At 48.3% G+C, this 18,480-nt stretch overlaps 1 protein-coding gene across 1 annotated transcript in view; it reads right to left on the bottom strand.

Moving 5' to 3' along the window:
• Positions 1–3,345: 3,345 nt before the first annotated feature.
• LOC141022234 (uncharacterized) overlaps positions 3,346–18,480 on the bottom strand; it is a 65,283-nt gene continuing 50,148 nt past the window's right edge. The window contains exons 3-7 of the mRNA XM_073498556.1: positions 5,272–5,369; positions 4,747–4,947; positions 3,935–4,087; positions 3,544–3,817; positions 3,346–3,464 (exon numbers count right to left, since the gene is read on the bottom strand). Coding sequence (XP_073354657.1) covers positions 3,346–3,464; positions 3,544–3,817; positions 3,935–4,087; positions 4,747–4,947; positions 5,272–5,369 — 845 coding nt within the window. The remainder of the gene's footprint in view (positions 3,465–3,543; positions 3,818–3,934; positions 4,088–4,746; positions 4,948–5,271; positions 5,370–18,480) is intronic.

Consider the following 18,480-nt stretch of genomic DNA (forward strand, 5'->3'; position numbering starts at 1 on the left):
AGGTCAGCTCTTTCATTGCATGTATTTATACTTATCCTCACTATATTATGCAGATTGAAGATCGCCGAATTGAAGAAAAAACAAATCGGTGATATTGGGTTCATTAACACAAATCTCATAGATGCATATACGGTTGAAAAACATCCCAAAGAAGCTGAGGCCAACTTGCTACAATCGTTGGTATTAAATCAAAACAAAGATATAATACTCTTTCCTTACAACTTCAAGTGAGTGTTACTGTCTTGTGCATATTCGGTTTCCCTTATTAGTCCAGGTTATGGTAATGTAATTGATGACTTATGCATGCATGCGCAGCTTCCACTATATTCTCCTAGAGATTAAGCTTGAGTCAGGAGTAGTAACCGTCTTAGACTCGAGACGAAAAGATCCCCAGGACCATGCGAACATGACTCAAATGCTCCAGAAGAAAGTTAAATTGATCATTATCCACCATATCAGCAACTTTGTTCATTTCCTGATATCAAGTAATTGTTTTCTTTGTCTGGCAGGGTTTGGAGAAAATTCACCTCAAAAGCCCCGGGACTGCCGAACAAGCTGCAATTTAGACACCCGAAAGTAAGTACTATAGTAGCATGTTCCGCGCATCTCCTAGTGATTCAAGCGCTAGTTTGATCAATACCATTTAGCATGCTTGCTTATCAGTTTGATTGACCTCTATTTCTTGTCAAGTGGTTGTGGCAGCAACCCAGGAATAATTACTGTGGATACTACGTTTGCGAGTCCATCCGCTACCATACATGTGAGCGGGGCTACACTTAAGAACAATATGAAGTGCGTAAGCAATAATATTCACAATTTTATTTTATTACCATCATTTGTGTTGAGTTTCATTTATTCATATATATATATGTATTGACCCCCTTCTTCAAATTAGATTTTTCGGAAGCGGGATGAACTCCTAGCAGAAGATCGTATGCGAGGAATTCAAGAGGAATTGGCGGCATTCTTCCTTGACCAGGTGATCGCTGAAAACGGAGAATACTATGTGGACCCTGTGTTCCTACAATATAATTAGGAGATTGTATTGTAAGAGATAATTATTGTATATATGTAGCCGGTAGTGTCGGATAGATATACGAGAACTTGTTGTTCGACCAATATCTCGGAGAAGGACAGGTGGTCGATATCACTTCTCTCTGTATGCATATGTTCATGACGATCTTCTGTTTCCTTCATTTGATTACTAGCTAGCGTGTGTACTCCTCTCCATACGTATATAGTACGTAGCGTCGACCAAGCACGGAGATAAGAGAGGACACTTCTCTCTATTAATTAGCTAGCTAACACAATATATGAAACACCTAAATTAACCCCCCAAAACCCCAAAACCACCCCCTTTCAAAAAAACAAAAACCTCAGCTCCTGCCAGGTGCTGACGCGTGGATGCCTATTGGTCCCGGTTGATGGCACCAACCGGGACCAAAGGCCCTCCTGCCTGGGCTCCCCGCACCGGCCACGTGGACGGCCTTTAGTCCCGGTTCGTGTAAGAACCGGGACTAAAGGGCTAGGGCATTAGTAACGACCCTTTAGTCCCGGTTCCAGAACCGGGACTAAAGGCCCTTATGAACCGGGGTAAAAGCCCCTTTTCCTACTAGTGACATTTGGTTCTTTGAGTTGTAACACTTAACCTTAATGGTCGTCTGCTACTTTTTCTGCTATCCTATGATGCGATGATAAATTCCGCATGTGCGATGATAAATGCCGTACGAAGTCATATTGCAGACATCCATTTTTCATTATGCATGTCATTATCTTTGTTATATCTTTTCATGCATGATGAATTATCTTCATATGGTGAAGAGGTTCTCCACAAGTACAACCTGCCATGTGCATTTGCATTCCAAAGCAAAACATTTATATGCACATCTTCAGGGGAGCCTTTTTGCCATCTATGAAGACAAAGTCTTAATCCTTTACAATTTCACATACTTTTATCCCCGTTGAAAACTTCAACCAGTTTGTCATCAATCACCAAAAATGGGGAGATTGTAAGTGCATCTAGTGCCACCCCTAGTTGGTTTTGGAGTATTGACGACAAACCTGGTTGAGGGACTAATGTGTTCGTGAGAATTGCAGGATAACACAGGTAGTAGTCCCTTATCAATTCGGTTTACCTACCGGAGATGACCCCTAAAAATGTGTGAAGACATTGAAGACAAAGGTGGTATGTGAAGATATTCACAACGAAGATTATGACTCGAGAAGACGTTCACGTGAAGACTATGGAATGCGAAGACATAGTTGTTTCGTAGTTTCTTTTCTTCTTTGTTGAGTCATAGGAACTACCGCACTGTTAAGTGGGGTCCAAGTGAACAAAGTCAGAGTGACTGAAGTGATGCTCAACCAAATCCTATGTCTTCGAGGGAAGACAATGAGAGCAAAGCAAATCTTATCCAGAGTTGGATGAGTCAGCTTTACTTTTAGCCCAAGTCAAGCTGTCGCGTGTGTTTGAAATATGACCGTTGGAACACGTGTCAGTTCCTTAGTGACCCAGGGTCATTTCGGACAAATCAGGTCGGGTTGCCTAGTGGCTATAAATAGCCCACCCCTACACCATAAATTGGTGGCTGCTCAGAGTTAGTGCACGGCTTTTGTCGTTTGAGAGCAACCCACCTCCGAAGCTTTTGAGAGAGAGAAATCCTTGCGAGGACAAAGCCCAAAACACCCAGAGCCCAAAGAGTGTTTGGCATCACTGAAGTCTTTCTATCTGCGTGACCTGAAGACTTGTTACACTTGAGGACTGTGAATCCTCCAGCCGTTTAGGCGTCGCGTTCTGAGCATCCAAGGGTCATTGTGGATTGCCGGTGAACAAAGTCTGTGAAGGTTTGGATGTCTACCTTGAACACTTACTAGAGTGATTGGGCGGGGACTAGGTGTCCTTAGCTCAAGGGGAATAAGGTGAAGACATGGTCTTCTGAGTTGAATCTTAGCCTCCCCAACCAGACGTACAGTTGTCACAACAACTGGAACTGGTCGAACAAATCATTATCCTCTCCAAGCTACTAGTTCTATCTCTCACTCTTCTTTACTTACAGTTTGTCTTCGTGAAGTCATTGCATGTTTACATTATCTGTTTGAGTTCACTGTGTGACTACTTGTTCTGATTGGCTTCATACTATCTTCCATCCTGATCCTTACCACCTAGCTGCTAATAGTCTTCGTGCTTTAGCTTCATACTTGCTTGACTATGGCTTGTCTAGTGTAGTCTATCTTCCGCTGCATGCTAATAGGTTCATTTCTATTGTTTGTCTTTGAAACTCTCATGTTTTGAAGACTTTCATAAAAATCGCCTATTCACCCCCCTCTAGTCGATAACTAGCACTTTCAAAGACGAGACTCCAATCGCAGCATGTTCATCGCGACGTCATCCTTGACGGGAGAGTTTATGGGGTCTAGATCCGTCTCTGTCCGCCCAGTCTCCGCTTCGAAGTCTTGACAGAATTCTACACATTCGAAAAAGTGGTGAGTCGGCAGCTATATGATGAGTGGACAGTTACAAATCAGTCGGACAAGAGAAAGTACCTTCAAGCTTTAGGACCAGCTTCACAGCAAATCTTCCCAGATAAGCCTCCAGTTTGCCCTTCTTCTGAGTGAGATCTCCAACCTTGTCGGTCAGGGTTTCCTTGTCCTTCTTCAGCTTCACAACTTCTTTGTTGGCTTCAGTAACAACAGTCTTCAGCTTGGCGTTTTCCTCTTCTAACTTGCTAACAAAACCCAGCTTCTTGTCAGCAAGCTTTGCTTTCTCTCGCGCATCTTTCTGTGCTACAGCAAGGTCAAGGTCCTTCTGCTCCAGAGCCTGCTTCATTTTGACTAAAGAAATAACATTCTTCAGATGACTTTGGAGTTGACGATTTTCACTAGGCACATCTTTTCGAGTGAAGTCACTCGGTTCAAAAGACTAAAAGGAAAAAACCATAAGGTGGACAATCAGCGAGATATTACCTCCCATAGCAGCAGCATCATCCTTGGCCTTCTGAAGATTCTTCTTGGCCAGCTCCAGGTCAAGGTTGAGGCTGATCTGTTTCTTCTCCAACTCAGCAAATTGGGCTCCGAGCTCACAAGATTTCTGCGATCAGCAAATAAGACACGTCAGTCGATAGAAACAAAAGTTAATCACAACAAAAGGTGTTCTAAGACTACTGCAGAATCAAACATTCAACAGTAGTCTCGGGGACTACACCCAGTGGGTGCACTTGGCATGCCCCCACTAGTCCAGTTTACCACTCAACATAGTCTACCCAGCGTTAGTATGCAAAAAAAGAGACTCGCAGACCCCGGCCGACTGCCCGCAGTCGACCGTGGTCTTAGGGACTACACCCAGTGGGTGCACTCTGCGTGCCCCCATTGGTCTGGAACCCACTCGGATCAAACTATTCCGCTGAGTGAAAGAACAATGAAGAGACATTAGACAAAGACCCCCGCTGAATGAAACATCCGACGGTGGCCTCGGGGACTACACCTAGTGGCTGCACTTTGCGTGCCCCCACTGGTTCAGAGATACACTCGACTCAACTTGGTCGACTCAAGTGGAAGAGCTATTCAGCATTAAGTTAAAACACCCAGTGGGTGATTGGATGCAAAATGCAGACTCATGATTGATGCACATAAAAGGTTCCAAAACACTCATCCAGAGACATCTTACGAACAATGAATCAGTAGCTTACAACTACTGTATCGTAGCAACGCAAAAAATCAAACTAGAAGATCAGTCGGAAATCAACTGACCTTGACGTTATTGTGCAGAGCAGTGCTGGCATTATAGGCAGCCTGGCTAGCCTCGTGCACGACCTTCATTTGCTCCATCATAAGGCCTGCTTGGAGTATGGCTTCCTTGGCTGCACCCACCGGGTCATCTGGGGTATGATGAGCAGCAAAGAGCGATGACGGTAGTATAGTCGGAGCAACCACATGATCTGAAGCATGGAGCTGCGCAGGCAAAGCAGAGACTTGAGAAGTCGACGCTGAAGGACGGTCGGTTGACACAGGATTGGCAAACGAAACAGAGGCCTGAATCGGATCTCCAGATCGCTGGACCACTATTTCCGGTGCTGTTGTCGACTGAGGCACCTGGCTGACAGGCGTCCTCCTGCTTGAAGTCCTGCCCCTCCTTCTCGTATTCTTCTGAGGCGCTTCGTCATCATCGTTTGGAAGTTCAATGACATTTTGGGGAACTACACGAAATTCAACCATAAGAGCTCAGTCGACCGACAATTCAATCGACAAAATAAGCACAAGATTGCAGGATTGTACCAGCTTTGGAGTAGCCGCGTCTTCAGTTTCCTCATCAATCTGAACCTTGTCGATGTCCATGGAGGTCCCATAAGTTGCAGCACTGAAAGATTCAAAACCTGCTCGGTCAGAGCAGAAGTACGAGTCGACAGTAAAACACAGAAAGACAGGACACTCACGTAGAAGCGACGGGAACGTCCATCTTGATCCTGGGCAAGGTCTTTCGAGGCTTTGAAGGGGCAACCTTGGGCTGCTTGCTGTGACACCCCAAAATTTTGACCTTGTTTTATTAATTAAAATATTTGCCAGGAAATAAAACTTTTCCATTTGTCAAGATTCACCCTTTTGTTATTGTGGATTTTTACCACAAGTGGAAAACTTTCCAAAAGTATTATTGGGTTTGTATACTCTCTCTAGGAAACAATCCTTATCAGTGGATTTAATTGCAAGATTGTTTTCTTAGAGCTTTATTCTTTTAAAAATGATTTCTTTTGAATTTGAAGCCTCTGTTGCACTGCAACCATTTGACAAATGCATTTAAAATTTTCACCAAAATTTGGGGATGTCATGTGATGTCTCCACATCACTTTTATGCAAAAATATCTTTTGGCCATTGGAGATTTTGAGCTCTACACCAACTTTTCCAATCTAGTCCAGTAGGCATTTTTGCAATGCAGCCTATTTAAATATTTCTTTAAAAATCCTTCCAAGTGTTTGGAGATGTCAGTAGATGCATATAATTCAACTTCATGCAAAAAGCCAGTGTTGTTCTTTGAAAGATTTTAGTGTATCAACCTCTTTTTCATTCTGGTCCAGTTTGGTGATTTGTACAGCAACCCTATTTTATTTTGCTCTAGTGACCCTGAGCTTTTTCCTGCTTGTAGCCCTCCCTACCAAACCCTTAAGTCCAGGAGGATGGACTCATTGGAGGATTTTAAGTGCATGCAATGAGACCTCTTTCTTTCTGTCCAAAACTGTAGTTTTGCAAAGCTTGCACTAGCAAGTTTCTGGTTTTGCCCAAGTGATCTTGCCATCATCTCCTACATCTAAAGAGACCCTGATCTGGAGATTTTGGCCACTCCAAGAGTTGTCTAGATGCACTTGGCATTCTGTCGAACACTTGGTGTGCACAGTCTGTTTTGACATGAGTTTTTGTTTGCACTGTGATCTTGATCCACTGACCCAGGGACCTTGTCCACTAACCTCCTAGCTATCCCTAACCCTGCCTGTTGACTACCAGCCTCACCCAAGCTCTCTAGCACGCGCTGGCATTTCGTCGAACACCTCGTGTGCGTGCTCTGGGCGCGGCCAGAGCGCGCGTTTTGCACGTGCGTGCGCACGGGTCGCCGCGTCGCACCCCGGCCCTTGCTCGCCTGCAGAGCCGCGCCATGCACTCGCCCACTCACCAGAACCATCCAAGACTCCCTGGCGCCCTACAGCGCCGCCGTCAGAGCGCCCTTGGCGGCACGCTGGCATCGGCAGTGGGCTCTGCCGTGGTCGACGCCGCCCAAGCCACCCGCGCGCGCCAGCTGCCCCCTGGGAACAGCCCGAGCTTGTCCGCAAGCCGTCGGCACGCGCTCGTCGCCGCCACGACGCCCTGCAGCTACAGAAACGGCGACTCGTCGTCGTTCTTATCCACCACCATGGAGCCAGCCCCGTCACGCTATAAAAGGGGACCCCGAGCCCCTCCGAGCACTCAGGCAACCCCAGGCCACCCCCATAGTACTCCCGCAGCCAGCAATCGACGGAGAGGGGCCTTCTTCCTCGTCTCCGGCCAGTTCGGCCGCCGCCGAGCTCCGGTGCAATACGTCACAGCCAGGCCCTCCCCCGCCCATCCAACGCCACCAAGAGTCTCCCCATAGCCTTGCAGAGCCGCCTAGCAACTCAGCCTCGACCAAGGACCACCATAGCCCGAAGCTCACTTTGCTCCCGAACCTCCGTCCGCCGCGGAGCTCACCGCCGGTGACCTCCTCCGTCCCCACCTGCCTAGCGCCCACCGGGAGGATCGCCCCGGTCTGGCGGATCCATCCCTGCCCTCGGGGCCCCGTGGGGAGCTGCCGTTCATCGACGGCGATCGCCGGAGGCCCGCCACCGTTCGGGCAGAGAGAAAGGAGGGAGAGGGAGACCAGTCAAACCTGACCAGTGGGCCCCCTGGACCCACTGTCAGTGACTAGCGCGCCCGTCCTCTCTGGTTTAGTGATAGCGCAAAATCCCGAGTACGTCTTCTCTGCTTTGAAAGCGTATTTCCCCCGAAGCGTTTTCTTTTCTGGTTTTATTTTAAAAACAGAAGTTTGACTAATCTTTGACTGGCTATAACTTTTAAAATAAAACTCCAAATGAGTTGATTCTTTCTCCTACCTTCCTCAAATTTCATCTTGTTTATTTTAAGATTTATTTCAAAAATATTTGGGACAACTTTTTGTACTATGTTTGAAATATTTGTTATTTGATTATTTTTCAAAATAGGGATAATGGAGAGAGAAGAAAGCTTTCAAAAAGTGCACCTTTTGCATACTCTTGAAGGCAAGCATTCTGAACTCTGGCATAACATTTTTGTGTGGTGTTTTGATACGATTACAACACCACTTTGACTTGGAGCATACGTTATTCTTATGTAACGGTAAAGTCACATGCATGAATGCATATTGGAGATTTCCTTGCTGTTATTAATGGATACGCTGGTGATATTGATCATCCTCATGAGCTTCTCATGCATACCGGAAGGAAGCCGGGAAAGTCGTGGTCTTGGGTAGACACGAGCTTGTCCCTAGTTCCTCATCGAGACGAGTATGTCCGGTATGGCATGGTGGGGCTTGATGAGTGGTGATTTTTATCTGTTAATGGTAATATTGTTGGTTATGCTGATCATTCAGAGAATACTTGGACCTCCTGAGTTGGCCGTAGGTCGAGTCTTGATTAGTAACTTCTACCACTTGTTTTGTACTACCACTTGTCCCTACCGCAGGTAGGGTATGGTTCAGTAAGTTGTCAACCCCTTACCAAAGCACACACCGTACAGAGAGGCCATGGTGGAAGATACCGGAGGCCTCCGGTAGGCATGCCACCTGGTCCGGGGGCATGGGTGATTCCGGTTGGGACCGAGAGGGGGGCACCCCTTAGAGCACGCGAATATAAATTTGATCCCATGCTACGTCGAGGTTGTAGCCTCCCCACTTAGAGTTTTGCTTGGCAGGTGTCGTGGGCGATTCCAGACACCGGTAAGTTAAGCTGGTGTGTGCAGGTCAGGCGTGTTTTCAATTAAAAGGCCGTAGGCGGAATTAGTCCCGATGGGCTAAATAAATCCGTTACTCGTGGGTAAAGAGTACACCCTCTGCAGAGGATATATCTATTCGGATAGCCATGTCCATGGGTAGGACTACAGTCTGAGATGAGTCTAGTGACGGTATTCGGATGGAGACACGGCTAAACTGGATCTTAGTAACGGTATTTGGATGGAGAACGGCTAAACTGTATCATGGTAACGGTATTCGGATGGAGAACTGCTAAACTAGATTTTAGTGACGGTCTTCGGATGGAGAAACGGCTAGACTAGATTTATCTATGACCGGTGACATATGAAGATTATGTTTATTATTATTATGGACTAACTATTTACATTATTTGAAATTATTGAGTATCCCTGGGACGGTTCTACCTCCTGGATATTTACTGTGATTATTCTTATATAAGCCCTCTCTGTGGCGTCGCTCAGACGCGCGACTGCGGCGTGCATGTTACTTAATTATTCTCTATAAGCCCTTTATGTGGTGTCGCTCAGACGCCCGACTGCAGCATGCATGTTATTTAATTATCCTTTATAAGCCCTTTATGTGGCGTCGCTCGGACGCCCGACTGCGGCACGTATGTTATTTAATTTTTCTTTATAAGCCCTTTATGTGGTGTCGCTCAGACGCCCGACTGAGGCATTGTTAATTTATTTGCAACCTTTCGAGGAGTCATTTCAGACACTCGGTCAGTGCATTCTATTTTTACTCCCGTATTGCATGTTCATATTTTTCCTACATGCGTGCACCACAGATTTCGTTTATTTCGTGAAAGACGTTATGATCATAGAATTTTTCGGAGCATGATTACCCCTGGTTATATTATACCCGTGTTCTTGATGTTTGCGAGTACATTCAAATGTACTCACTGGCTTGTCCCTGGCTATTGTCTTGGCCAGATTTATTGCGTGGAGAAGAGCGTTACGACGATAGCCCCGGAACCTATGCAGTGTTGATAGCAGCCTCGCGAAGATAGGAGTTATCCTGGTCAGCTGTTCTTGTGGGAATTGGAGTCCCATAGACGCAGATGAACCACAAACCGCTTCCGCCATCAGCCACTAGAAACCAAGTGTTGTACTCCTAGGCCACAATGGTCTTGTACTACATATTTTGTACTTTGCTTGGAATTCTTGTATCAAGTTGGTGCCTCATCAGCTAACAGTAATCCTGGGGCTAGTGAGCACAAAGGCCGTTTCTTTTGGGAAATTAATTTCCCGAAAATCCGGTCGTGACAGACTTGGTATCAGAGCCAGGCTGACCATCGGCTAATCCTATCTTAGCCAGGTCAATAAACCTAGGTTAACCAACCCACCAGACCTTAACCTGATCCCGCGTAAGATAGCCCCACAGTGACCCGACGCCTTTCGGCAGACGGTGCCCAACCTATCAGCCTAGCCCGTCGATCACGCGCCAGTGACCGACACCCAACCCGTCTCAATCGCAAGCGTGCGAAGGAAGACGCCGTCCCCTTTTCCTATAAAGAGGGCACGCTAGCCTCAACCCAGCACAACACAACCCCTTTACCAAACCAAGCCACGATGCCTGGCCCCATTGTTCACAATGAGACCACAGCAACCAACCTTGGAGGTTTTGTGACCGTGCTCGCAAACCTCACCCGCCGTGCCTATGCGTTAGAAGAGCCTCCTGAATATGTTGTGTACCAGGGACCGATGTACGGTGAGAGCCGTCAGTACTGGGCCACTGTGCACATCTATGGTAGGGGTCTGTCGCCAGAACGCCCCTACAGGTTCATTGGAAGGAGAACTTCCTTTGAGCCACAAGCCATCCAACTGGCAGCCCGAGAAGCTATAGTTCAACTCCGGCACTTGTCGCCCAGAGTTAACTGTCGCTCGTTCTACTACTACCCCAGTCGTGACGGGTATGGTAGGCCGCCCCAGGTTGCCAACGGAGATCACGAGACGGATCCGGCACTATTGCATCTGGTGCGCTATGTCAGCGCCCTAGAGCAATTGTTCGATCAGGTCACCCTTGATCTGATCGCAGCTCGTGGAGAACTGGTTCGCCAAGCCCCGGCGAGAAGAGAAGTGGAGCCCGACGCCGACAACCCAGTTGTGCTGTTCGGACACCCAATCGATCCCTTGAGGTCTGCCTCAGCCATCAACCAGAGTGCCTTGGTGTCCCCAAAAGCGCTTCGTCGCCTTTTGGGAACCCATTCCAACGGGATTGTGGCCAACAACCCCCGCGATGGTCATCACCACTACCCGGACCCTGCAGCCCCTCAACCTCAACCAGCAAATCCTGACGGAGAAACCCGTGGGGAAACCTCGGCACCCGCCTGGCCAGCCCACTTAGACATTAACGAAGTAGACTAAATCGCTCGAGTTGTATCGAGCCTTAGTTTTCCTACGCTTTGTAATGGTGTGATCCTGTATCGCTTTTATTATATGCTGTCTGCTTGAACGCCCCTATTTTTGGAGTGGTAGCTATGCATATGTACGTTGACGTACAGTTGCATTTTTTTAAAATTTTGGGTGCAGCTACCAAGACCAACCCCGATGGCACCCACGGTAATGCGTCACATTTATGTGATATGTACATCTGTGGCTTTGACCCAAGAACAGGATCGACAACCAGTTACCCTTCACCCCGGTAGATAACCAGCCACAATGCTATATAAAGGCCACCTCGCGACCTTGCCGAGTACCCCTCACCTTGTGCATAGCCCTCGCAGCCATTTCCTTGCCATGCCAACCCCCAGTGTTTATCTGAGAACCCCATACGCAACCCCGGGGAGTTTTGTTAAATTATTGTGGGACTTTACCTGCAGTACCATGAGTGCCACCCATCCACCCCGGTACGAGTTGCTCAAATCGAGGATCACCCCTTCCACCTCGAAATATTGGGCAGTGGTGCACATCCCTCCCGCATACCCAAACCAAGACCCAACGGAAGTCTCCTTCGTGGGGAAATCCATGCCGACTCCGCATATGGCCATAGAAGCTACTGCGTACGAAGCACTCGCTCGTCTTCGATTCGCGGTACCCTATGCCAGCAAGCGAGGATATTATTATTTTCCGAGTCGTGCAGCGCCCGGAGAAGTCGCATCTTTTCCCGGTGGACGAATTGAGAGAGATCCAGTACTGGCCAACCTTGCCCAGTACGTTATCGCTCAGGAGCGTTTGACTCAGCGGGTAATGGGTTATCTCCAGAGCCTCGCTGATTTAAATCCTCGGATCGCTATTGGCAGACCACTGAGGCCTGACCAGGAGAGGCGCATTCATCGACTGGTCAACCCGCTTCCCCCGATAGAAGAGGAGTGTGCCCCAGTGCCAGAGATGTTTTCTCAGGACCCCATCCTTTTGCCGTTTCCTTTGTAAACGGCACCGCTGTATTTATTATCCCGGTATTTATTTTTGTGTTGTAACTTGTGCATGGTACCAAAAAATTTGTGCGATGGATCTGATTTTTGGCCTCATTTATGAGAGCGGTTTTATAGCTGTTGATTTTGTTTTAACCAAATTTTCGCTCGCGATAAATTTTTGTGACGAGATTTCTTCCCCCGAGTTGCTGCAGCGCATATATCTTCACGACATAGATTTTATTCGCGCATCACCGTAACAGCAGACTCGCAACCACAACCACTCGACCTCGTACACTAATTGCAAATCCTCGTACACATTGTTGCGCCTAACTGATCACACCCGAGGACACCACAGTCTCAGTAAGAGAGATTTTGTGAGAAATCATTCAGGCGCGAGTTGCCCCAACACCGCCAACAGTTAGCGCTCGATGCCGCACCTAATCCTCATGATCGCCGCCACCGTGAAGAGCTAACACTCGAGCAGCAGCATCACGACGATCATCCAGGATCATCGCACACAGGAGCACGGAGAACCCCAGCAGCACCGCCAAACCTCCACACACCAGGACCACATACCAGTCCGGCATCGCCTCCGCCATTAGAGCCTCGTCTCGAACTCCTGCTAACAGCAATGGAGGAGAAGGAAGGAGGAGTAGGAGCGAGGCCACGTGTGAGGAAGAAGAGATGAGCACCACGATCGTTTTATAGCTCGAGATCGGTGTACGGTGGGCGAGGTCCACCAGCACCAATCGTCGCTCGACCGCCGGTGTTCGGAGGCGAGTCTGCGAGCAGTGCCGACAGTGCACTGGCCCGCGAGGTGAGTGCACACTGCACCGGCAGCTAGCACGCCGCGCACTACCGTAGTACGGCCTAGCTGCGCTACAAGCTAGGCATCGCCGGTGGAGGAAGCGTGGGAGAGCACGCGAGAGAGAAGAGAGAACCAGAGGTAGAAGAAGAGGCCGACAGTGGGCCCCGGGTCCGCCAGTCAGCCAGAGGGAGCACTGTGCTCTCGGGTGCGACCAGCGTGTTTTAGTAATTTAGAATTTATTCTGAATTACTGTATCCGCGTAGAAATATCTCGTTTTCCCCGACCGTGGATTTTTCCACGTTACGCCAGTGTACCACACTGTGGTTTTACACCACTAATTGCCCTCTCACTGTAGCCGCTTTGTTTTTGCACAGTTGAAGGATTTCTTTTGGTAAATGCAATGTTTGTTCAAAACAGCTTTTAACAAATCTCGAGGACGAGATTTTTCTTAAGGGGGGTAGTGTTGTGACACCCCAAAATTTTGACCTTGTTTTATTAATTAAATTTTTTGCCAGGAAATAAAACTTTTCCATTTGTCAAGATTCACCCTTTTGTTAATGTGGATTTTTACCTCAAGTGGAAAACTTTTCAAAAGTATTATTGGGTTTGTATACTCTCTCTATGAAACAATCCTTGTCAATGGATTTAATTGCAAGATTGTTTTCTCCGAGCTTTATTCTTTTAAAAATGATTTCTTTTGAATTTGAAGCCTCTGTTGCACTGCAACCATTTGAAAAATGCATTTAAAATTTTCACCAAAATTTGGGGATGTCATGTGATGTCTCCACGTCACTTTTATGCAAAAATATCTTTTGGCCATTGGAGATTTTGAGCTCTACACCAACTTTTCCAATCTGGTCCAGTAGGCATTTTTGCACTGCAACCTATTTAAATATTTCTTTAAAAATCCTTCCAAGTGTTTGGAGATGTCAGTAGATGCATATAATTCAACTTCATGCAAAAAGCCAGTGTTGTTCTTTGAAAGATTTGAGTGTATCAACCTCTTTTTCATTCTGGTCCAGTTTGGTGATTTGTACAGCAACCCTATTTTATTTTGCTCTAGTGACCCTGAGCTTTTTCCTGCTTGTAGCCATCCCTACCAAACCCTTAAGTCCAGGAGGATGGACTCATTGGAGGATTTTAAGTGCATGCAATGAGACCTCTTTCTTTCTATCCAAAACTGTAGTTTTGCAAAGCTTGCACTAGCAAGTTTCTGGTTTTGCCCAAGTGATCTTGCCATCATCTCCTACATCTAAAGAGACCCTGATCTGGAGATTTTGGCCACTCCAAGAGTTGTCTAGATGCACTTGGCATTCTGTCGAACACTTGGTGTGCACAGTCTGTTTTGACATGAGTTTTTTTTGCACTGTGATCTTGATCCACTGACCCAGCGACCTTGTCCACTAACCTCCTAGCTATCCCTAACCCTGGCCTGTTGACTACCAGCCTCACCCAAGCTCTCTAGCACGCGCTGGCATTTCGTCGAACACCTGGTGTGCGTGCTCTTGGCGCGGCCAGAGCGCGCGTTTTGCACGTGCGTGCGCACGGGTCGCCGCGTCGCACCCCGGCCCTTGCTCGTCTGCAGAGCCGCGCGATGCACTCGCCCACTCACCAGAACCATCCAAGACTCCTTGGCGCCCTACAGCGCCGCCGTCAGAGCGCTCTTGGCGGCACGCCGGCGTCGGCAGCGGGCTTTGCCGTGGTCGGCGCCGCCCAAGCCACCCGCGCGCGCCAGCTGCCCCCTCGGAACAGCCCGAGCTTATCCGCAAGCCGTTGGCACGCGCTCGTCGCCGCCACGACGCCCTGCAGCTACAGAAACGGCGACTCGTCGTCGTTCTTATCCACCGCCACGGAGCCAGCCCCGTCACGCTATAAAAGGGGACCCCGAGCCCCTCCGAGCACTCAGGCAACCCCAGGCCACCCCCATAGTACTCCCGCAGCCAGCAATCGACGGAGAGGGGCCTTCTTCCTCGTCTCCGGCCAGTTCGGCAGCCGCCGAGCTCCGGTGCAATATGTCGCAGCCAGGCCCTGCCCCGCCCATCCAACGCCACCAAGAGTCTCCCCATAGCCTTGCGGAGCTGCCTAGCGACTCAGCCTCGACCAAGGACCACCATAGCCCGAAGCTCACTTTGCTCCCGAACCTCCGTCCGCCGCGGAGCTCACCGCCGGTGACCTCCTCTGTCCCCACCTGCCTAGCGCCCACCGGGAGGACCGCCCCGGTCTGGCGGATCCATCCCTGTCCTCGGGGCCCCGTGGGGAGCTGCCGTTCGTCGACGGCGATCGCCGGAGGCCCGCCCCCGTTCGGGCAGAGAGAAAGGAGGGAGAGGGAGACCAGTCAAACCTGACCAGTGGGCCCCCTGGACCCACTGTCAGTGACTCGCGCGCCCGTCCTCTCTGGTTTAGTGATAGCGCAAAATCCCGAGTACATCTTCTCTGCTTCAAAAGCGTATTTTCCCCCGAAGCGTTTTCTTTTCTGGTTTTATTTTAAAAACCGAAGTTTGACTAATCTTTGACTGGCTATAACTTTTAAAATAAAACTCCAAATGAGTTAATTCTTTCTCCTACCTTCCTCAAATTTCATCTAGTTCATTTTAAGATTTATTTCAAAAATATTTGGGACAACTTTTTGTACTGTGTTTGAAATATTTGTTATTTGATTATTTTTCAAAATAGGGATAATGGAGAGAGAAGAAAGCTTTCAAAAAGTGCACCTTTTGCATACTCTTGAAGGCAAGCATTCTGAACTCTGGCATAACATTTTTGTGTGGTGTTTTGATACGATTACAACACCACTTTGACTTGGAGCATACGTTATTCTTATGTAACGGTAAAGTCACATGCATGAATGCATATAGGAGATTTCCTTGCTGTTATTAATGGATACGCTGGTGATATGGATCATCCTCGTGAGCTTCTCATGCATACCGGAAGGAAGCTGGGAAATTCGTGGTCTTGGGTAGACACGAGCTTGTCCCTAGTTCCTCGTCGAGACGAGTATGTCCGGTATGGCATGGTGAGGCTTGATGAGTGGTGATTTTTATCTGTTAATGGTAATATTGTTGGTTATGCTGATCATTCGGAGAATACTTGGACCTCCTTAGTTGGCCGTAGGTCGAGTCTTGATTAGTAACTTCTACCACTTGTTTTGTACTACCGCTTGTCCCTACCGCAGGTAGGGTATGGTTCAGCAAGTTGTCAACCCCTTACCAAAGCACACACCGTACAGAGAGGCCATGGTGGAAGATACCGGAGGCCTCCGGTAGGCATGCCACCTGGTTCGGGGGCATGGGTGTTTCCGGTTGGGACCGAGAGGGGGGCACCCCTTAGAGCGTGCGAATATAAATTTGATCCCATGCTACGTCGAGGTTGTAGCCTCCCCACTTAGAGTTTTGCTTGGCAGGTGTCGTGGGTGATTCCAGACACCGGTAAGTTAAGCTGGTGTGTGCAGGTCAGGCGTGTTTTTAATTAAAAGGCCGTAGGCGGAATTAGTCCCGATGGGCTAAATAAATCCGTTACTCGTGGGTAAAGAGTACACCCTCTGCAGAGGATATATCTATTCGGATAGCCATGTCCATGGGTAGGACTACAGTCTGAGATGAGTCTAGTGACGGTATTCGGATGGAGACACGGCTAAACTGGATCTTAGTAACGGTATTCGGATGGAGAACGGCTAAACTGTATCATGGTAACGGTATTCGGATGGAGAACTGCTAAACTAGATTTTAGTGACGGTCTTCGGATGGAGAAACGGCTAGACTAGATTTATCTATGACCGGTGACATATGAAGATTATGTTTATTATTATTATGGACTAACTATTTACATTATTTGAAATTATTGAGTATCCCTGGGACGGTTCTACCTCCTGGATATTTACTGTGATTATTCTTATATAAGCCCTCTCTGTGGCGTCGCTCAGACGCGCGACTGCGGCGTGCATGTTACTTAATTATTCTCTATAAGCCCTTTATGTGGTGTCGCTCAGACGCCCGACTGCAGCATGCATGTTATTTAATTATCCTCTATAAGCCCTTTATGTGGCGTCGCTCGGACGCCCGACTGCGGCACGTATGTTATTTAATTTTTCTTTATAAGCCCTTTATGTGGTGTCGCTCAGACGCCCGACTGAGGCATTGTTAATTTATTTGCAACCTTTCGAGGAGTCATTTCAGACACTCGGTCAGTGCATTCTATTTTTACTCCCGTATTGCATGTTCATATTTTTCCTACATGCGTGCACCACAGATTTCGTTTATTTCATGAAAGACGTTATGATCATAGAATTTTTCGGAGCATGATTACCCCTGGTTATATTATGCCCGTGTTCTTGATGTTTGCGAGTACATTCAAATGTACTCACTGGCTTGTCCCTGGCTATTGTCTTGGCCAGATTTATTGCGTGGAGAAGAGTGTTACGACGACAGCCCCGGAACCTATGCAGTGTTGATAGCAGCCTCGCGAAGATAGGAGTTATCCTGGTCAGCTGTTCTTGTGGGAATTGGAGTCCCATAGACGCAGATGAACCACAAACCGCTTCCGCCATCAGCCACTAGAAACCAAGTGTTGTACTCCTAGGACACAATGGTCTTGTACTACATATTTTGTACTTTGCTTGGAATTCTTGTATCAAGTTGGTGCCTCATCAGCTAACAGTAATCCTGGGGCTGGTGAGCACAAAGGCCGTTTCTTTTGGGAAATTAATATCTCGAAAATCCGGTCGTGACAGCCTATCTTAGCCAGGTCAATAAACCTAGGTTAACCAAACCACCATACCTTAACCTGATCCCGGCCAAGCTTCCCGCGTAAGATAGCCCAAAGTGACCCGACGCCTTTCGGCAGACGGTGCCCAACCTATCAGCCTAGCCCGTCGATCACGCGCCAGTGACCGACACCCAACCCGTCTCAATCGCAAGCGTGCGAAGGAAGACTCCGTCCCCTTTTCCTATAAAGAGGGCACGCTAGCCTCAACCCAGCACAGCACAGCCGCCCTGGGGTTTGCTTTGTTTCCAGTAATACCCTTCGGCCACTGGGCCACCGTCTTGTCGGCGACCTCCTCTGGGTGGACCCGAGCGGTGTCGTTGGAGCCCGAATACATCCAGATCGAATGGTCATGAGCTTGGAGTGGCTAGATGCATCGACTGAGAAACACTTCCAATAAATCCATGCCAGTCATGCCCTGACGGCCCAACTGGATTACCCGCTCGACTAGCATGTTCACCTCTAGTTTCTCCTCTGCAGACACGATAAGTGAAGAAGGTTGCTGGACTCGACCTAGGGTAAAGGGAGGAAGACCGGTCGACTGATCGGGAGTCGCAATGTCTTGGCAGTAGAACCAGGTCGACTGCCACCCCCTAACCGACTCAGGAAGTGTCATAGGGAGAAACGAGCTCCTAACCCTCATCTGAATCCCTAAACCCCCGCACATTTGAATCACGTGCGTCCTCTCGTCAGTCGGATTTGCCTTCTTCACAGATTGAGAACGACAAGTGAAGATGTGTTTGAAGAGACCCCAGTGCGGTCTACATCCCAAGAAGTTTTCACACAGAGAAACAAATGCAACAAGATATGTGATGGTGTTGGGAGAGAAATGGTGAAGTTGAGCACCGAAAAAGTTCAAGAAACCCCGGAAGAAAGGATGCGGAGGTAGAGAAAAACCACGGTCGACGTGGGTTGCGAGGAGGACGCACTCACCGTCCCGTGGCTGAGGCTCAATCTTGTCCCCCGGCAGCCTCCAAGACCCGTCGGCGATCAATCCCGTGGCTGCCAGATCCTCCTGATCTTCTTGCCGGAGCGTCGATCGAATCCAGTCCCCCTGG

This window comes from Aegilops tauschii, chromosome 5 (genome assembly GCF_002575655.3).
Source record: "Aegilops tauschii subsp. strangulata cultivar AL8/78 chromosome 5, Aet v6.0, whole genome shotgun sequence".
Taxonomy (NCBI): Eukaryota; Viridiplantae; Streptophyta; class Magnoliopsida; order Poales; family Poaceae; genus Aegilops; species Aegilops tauschii.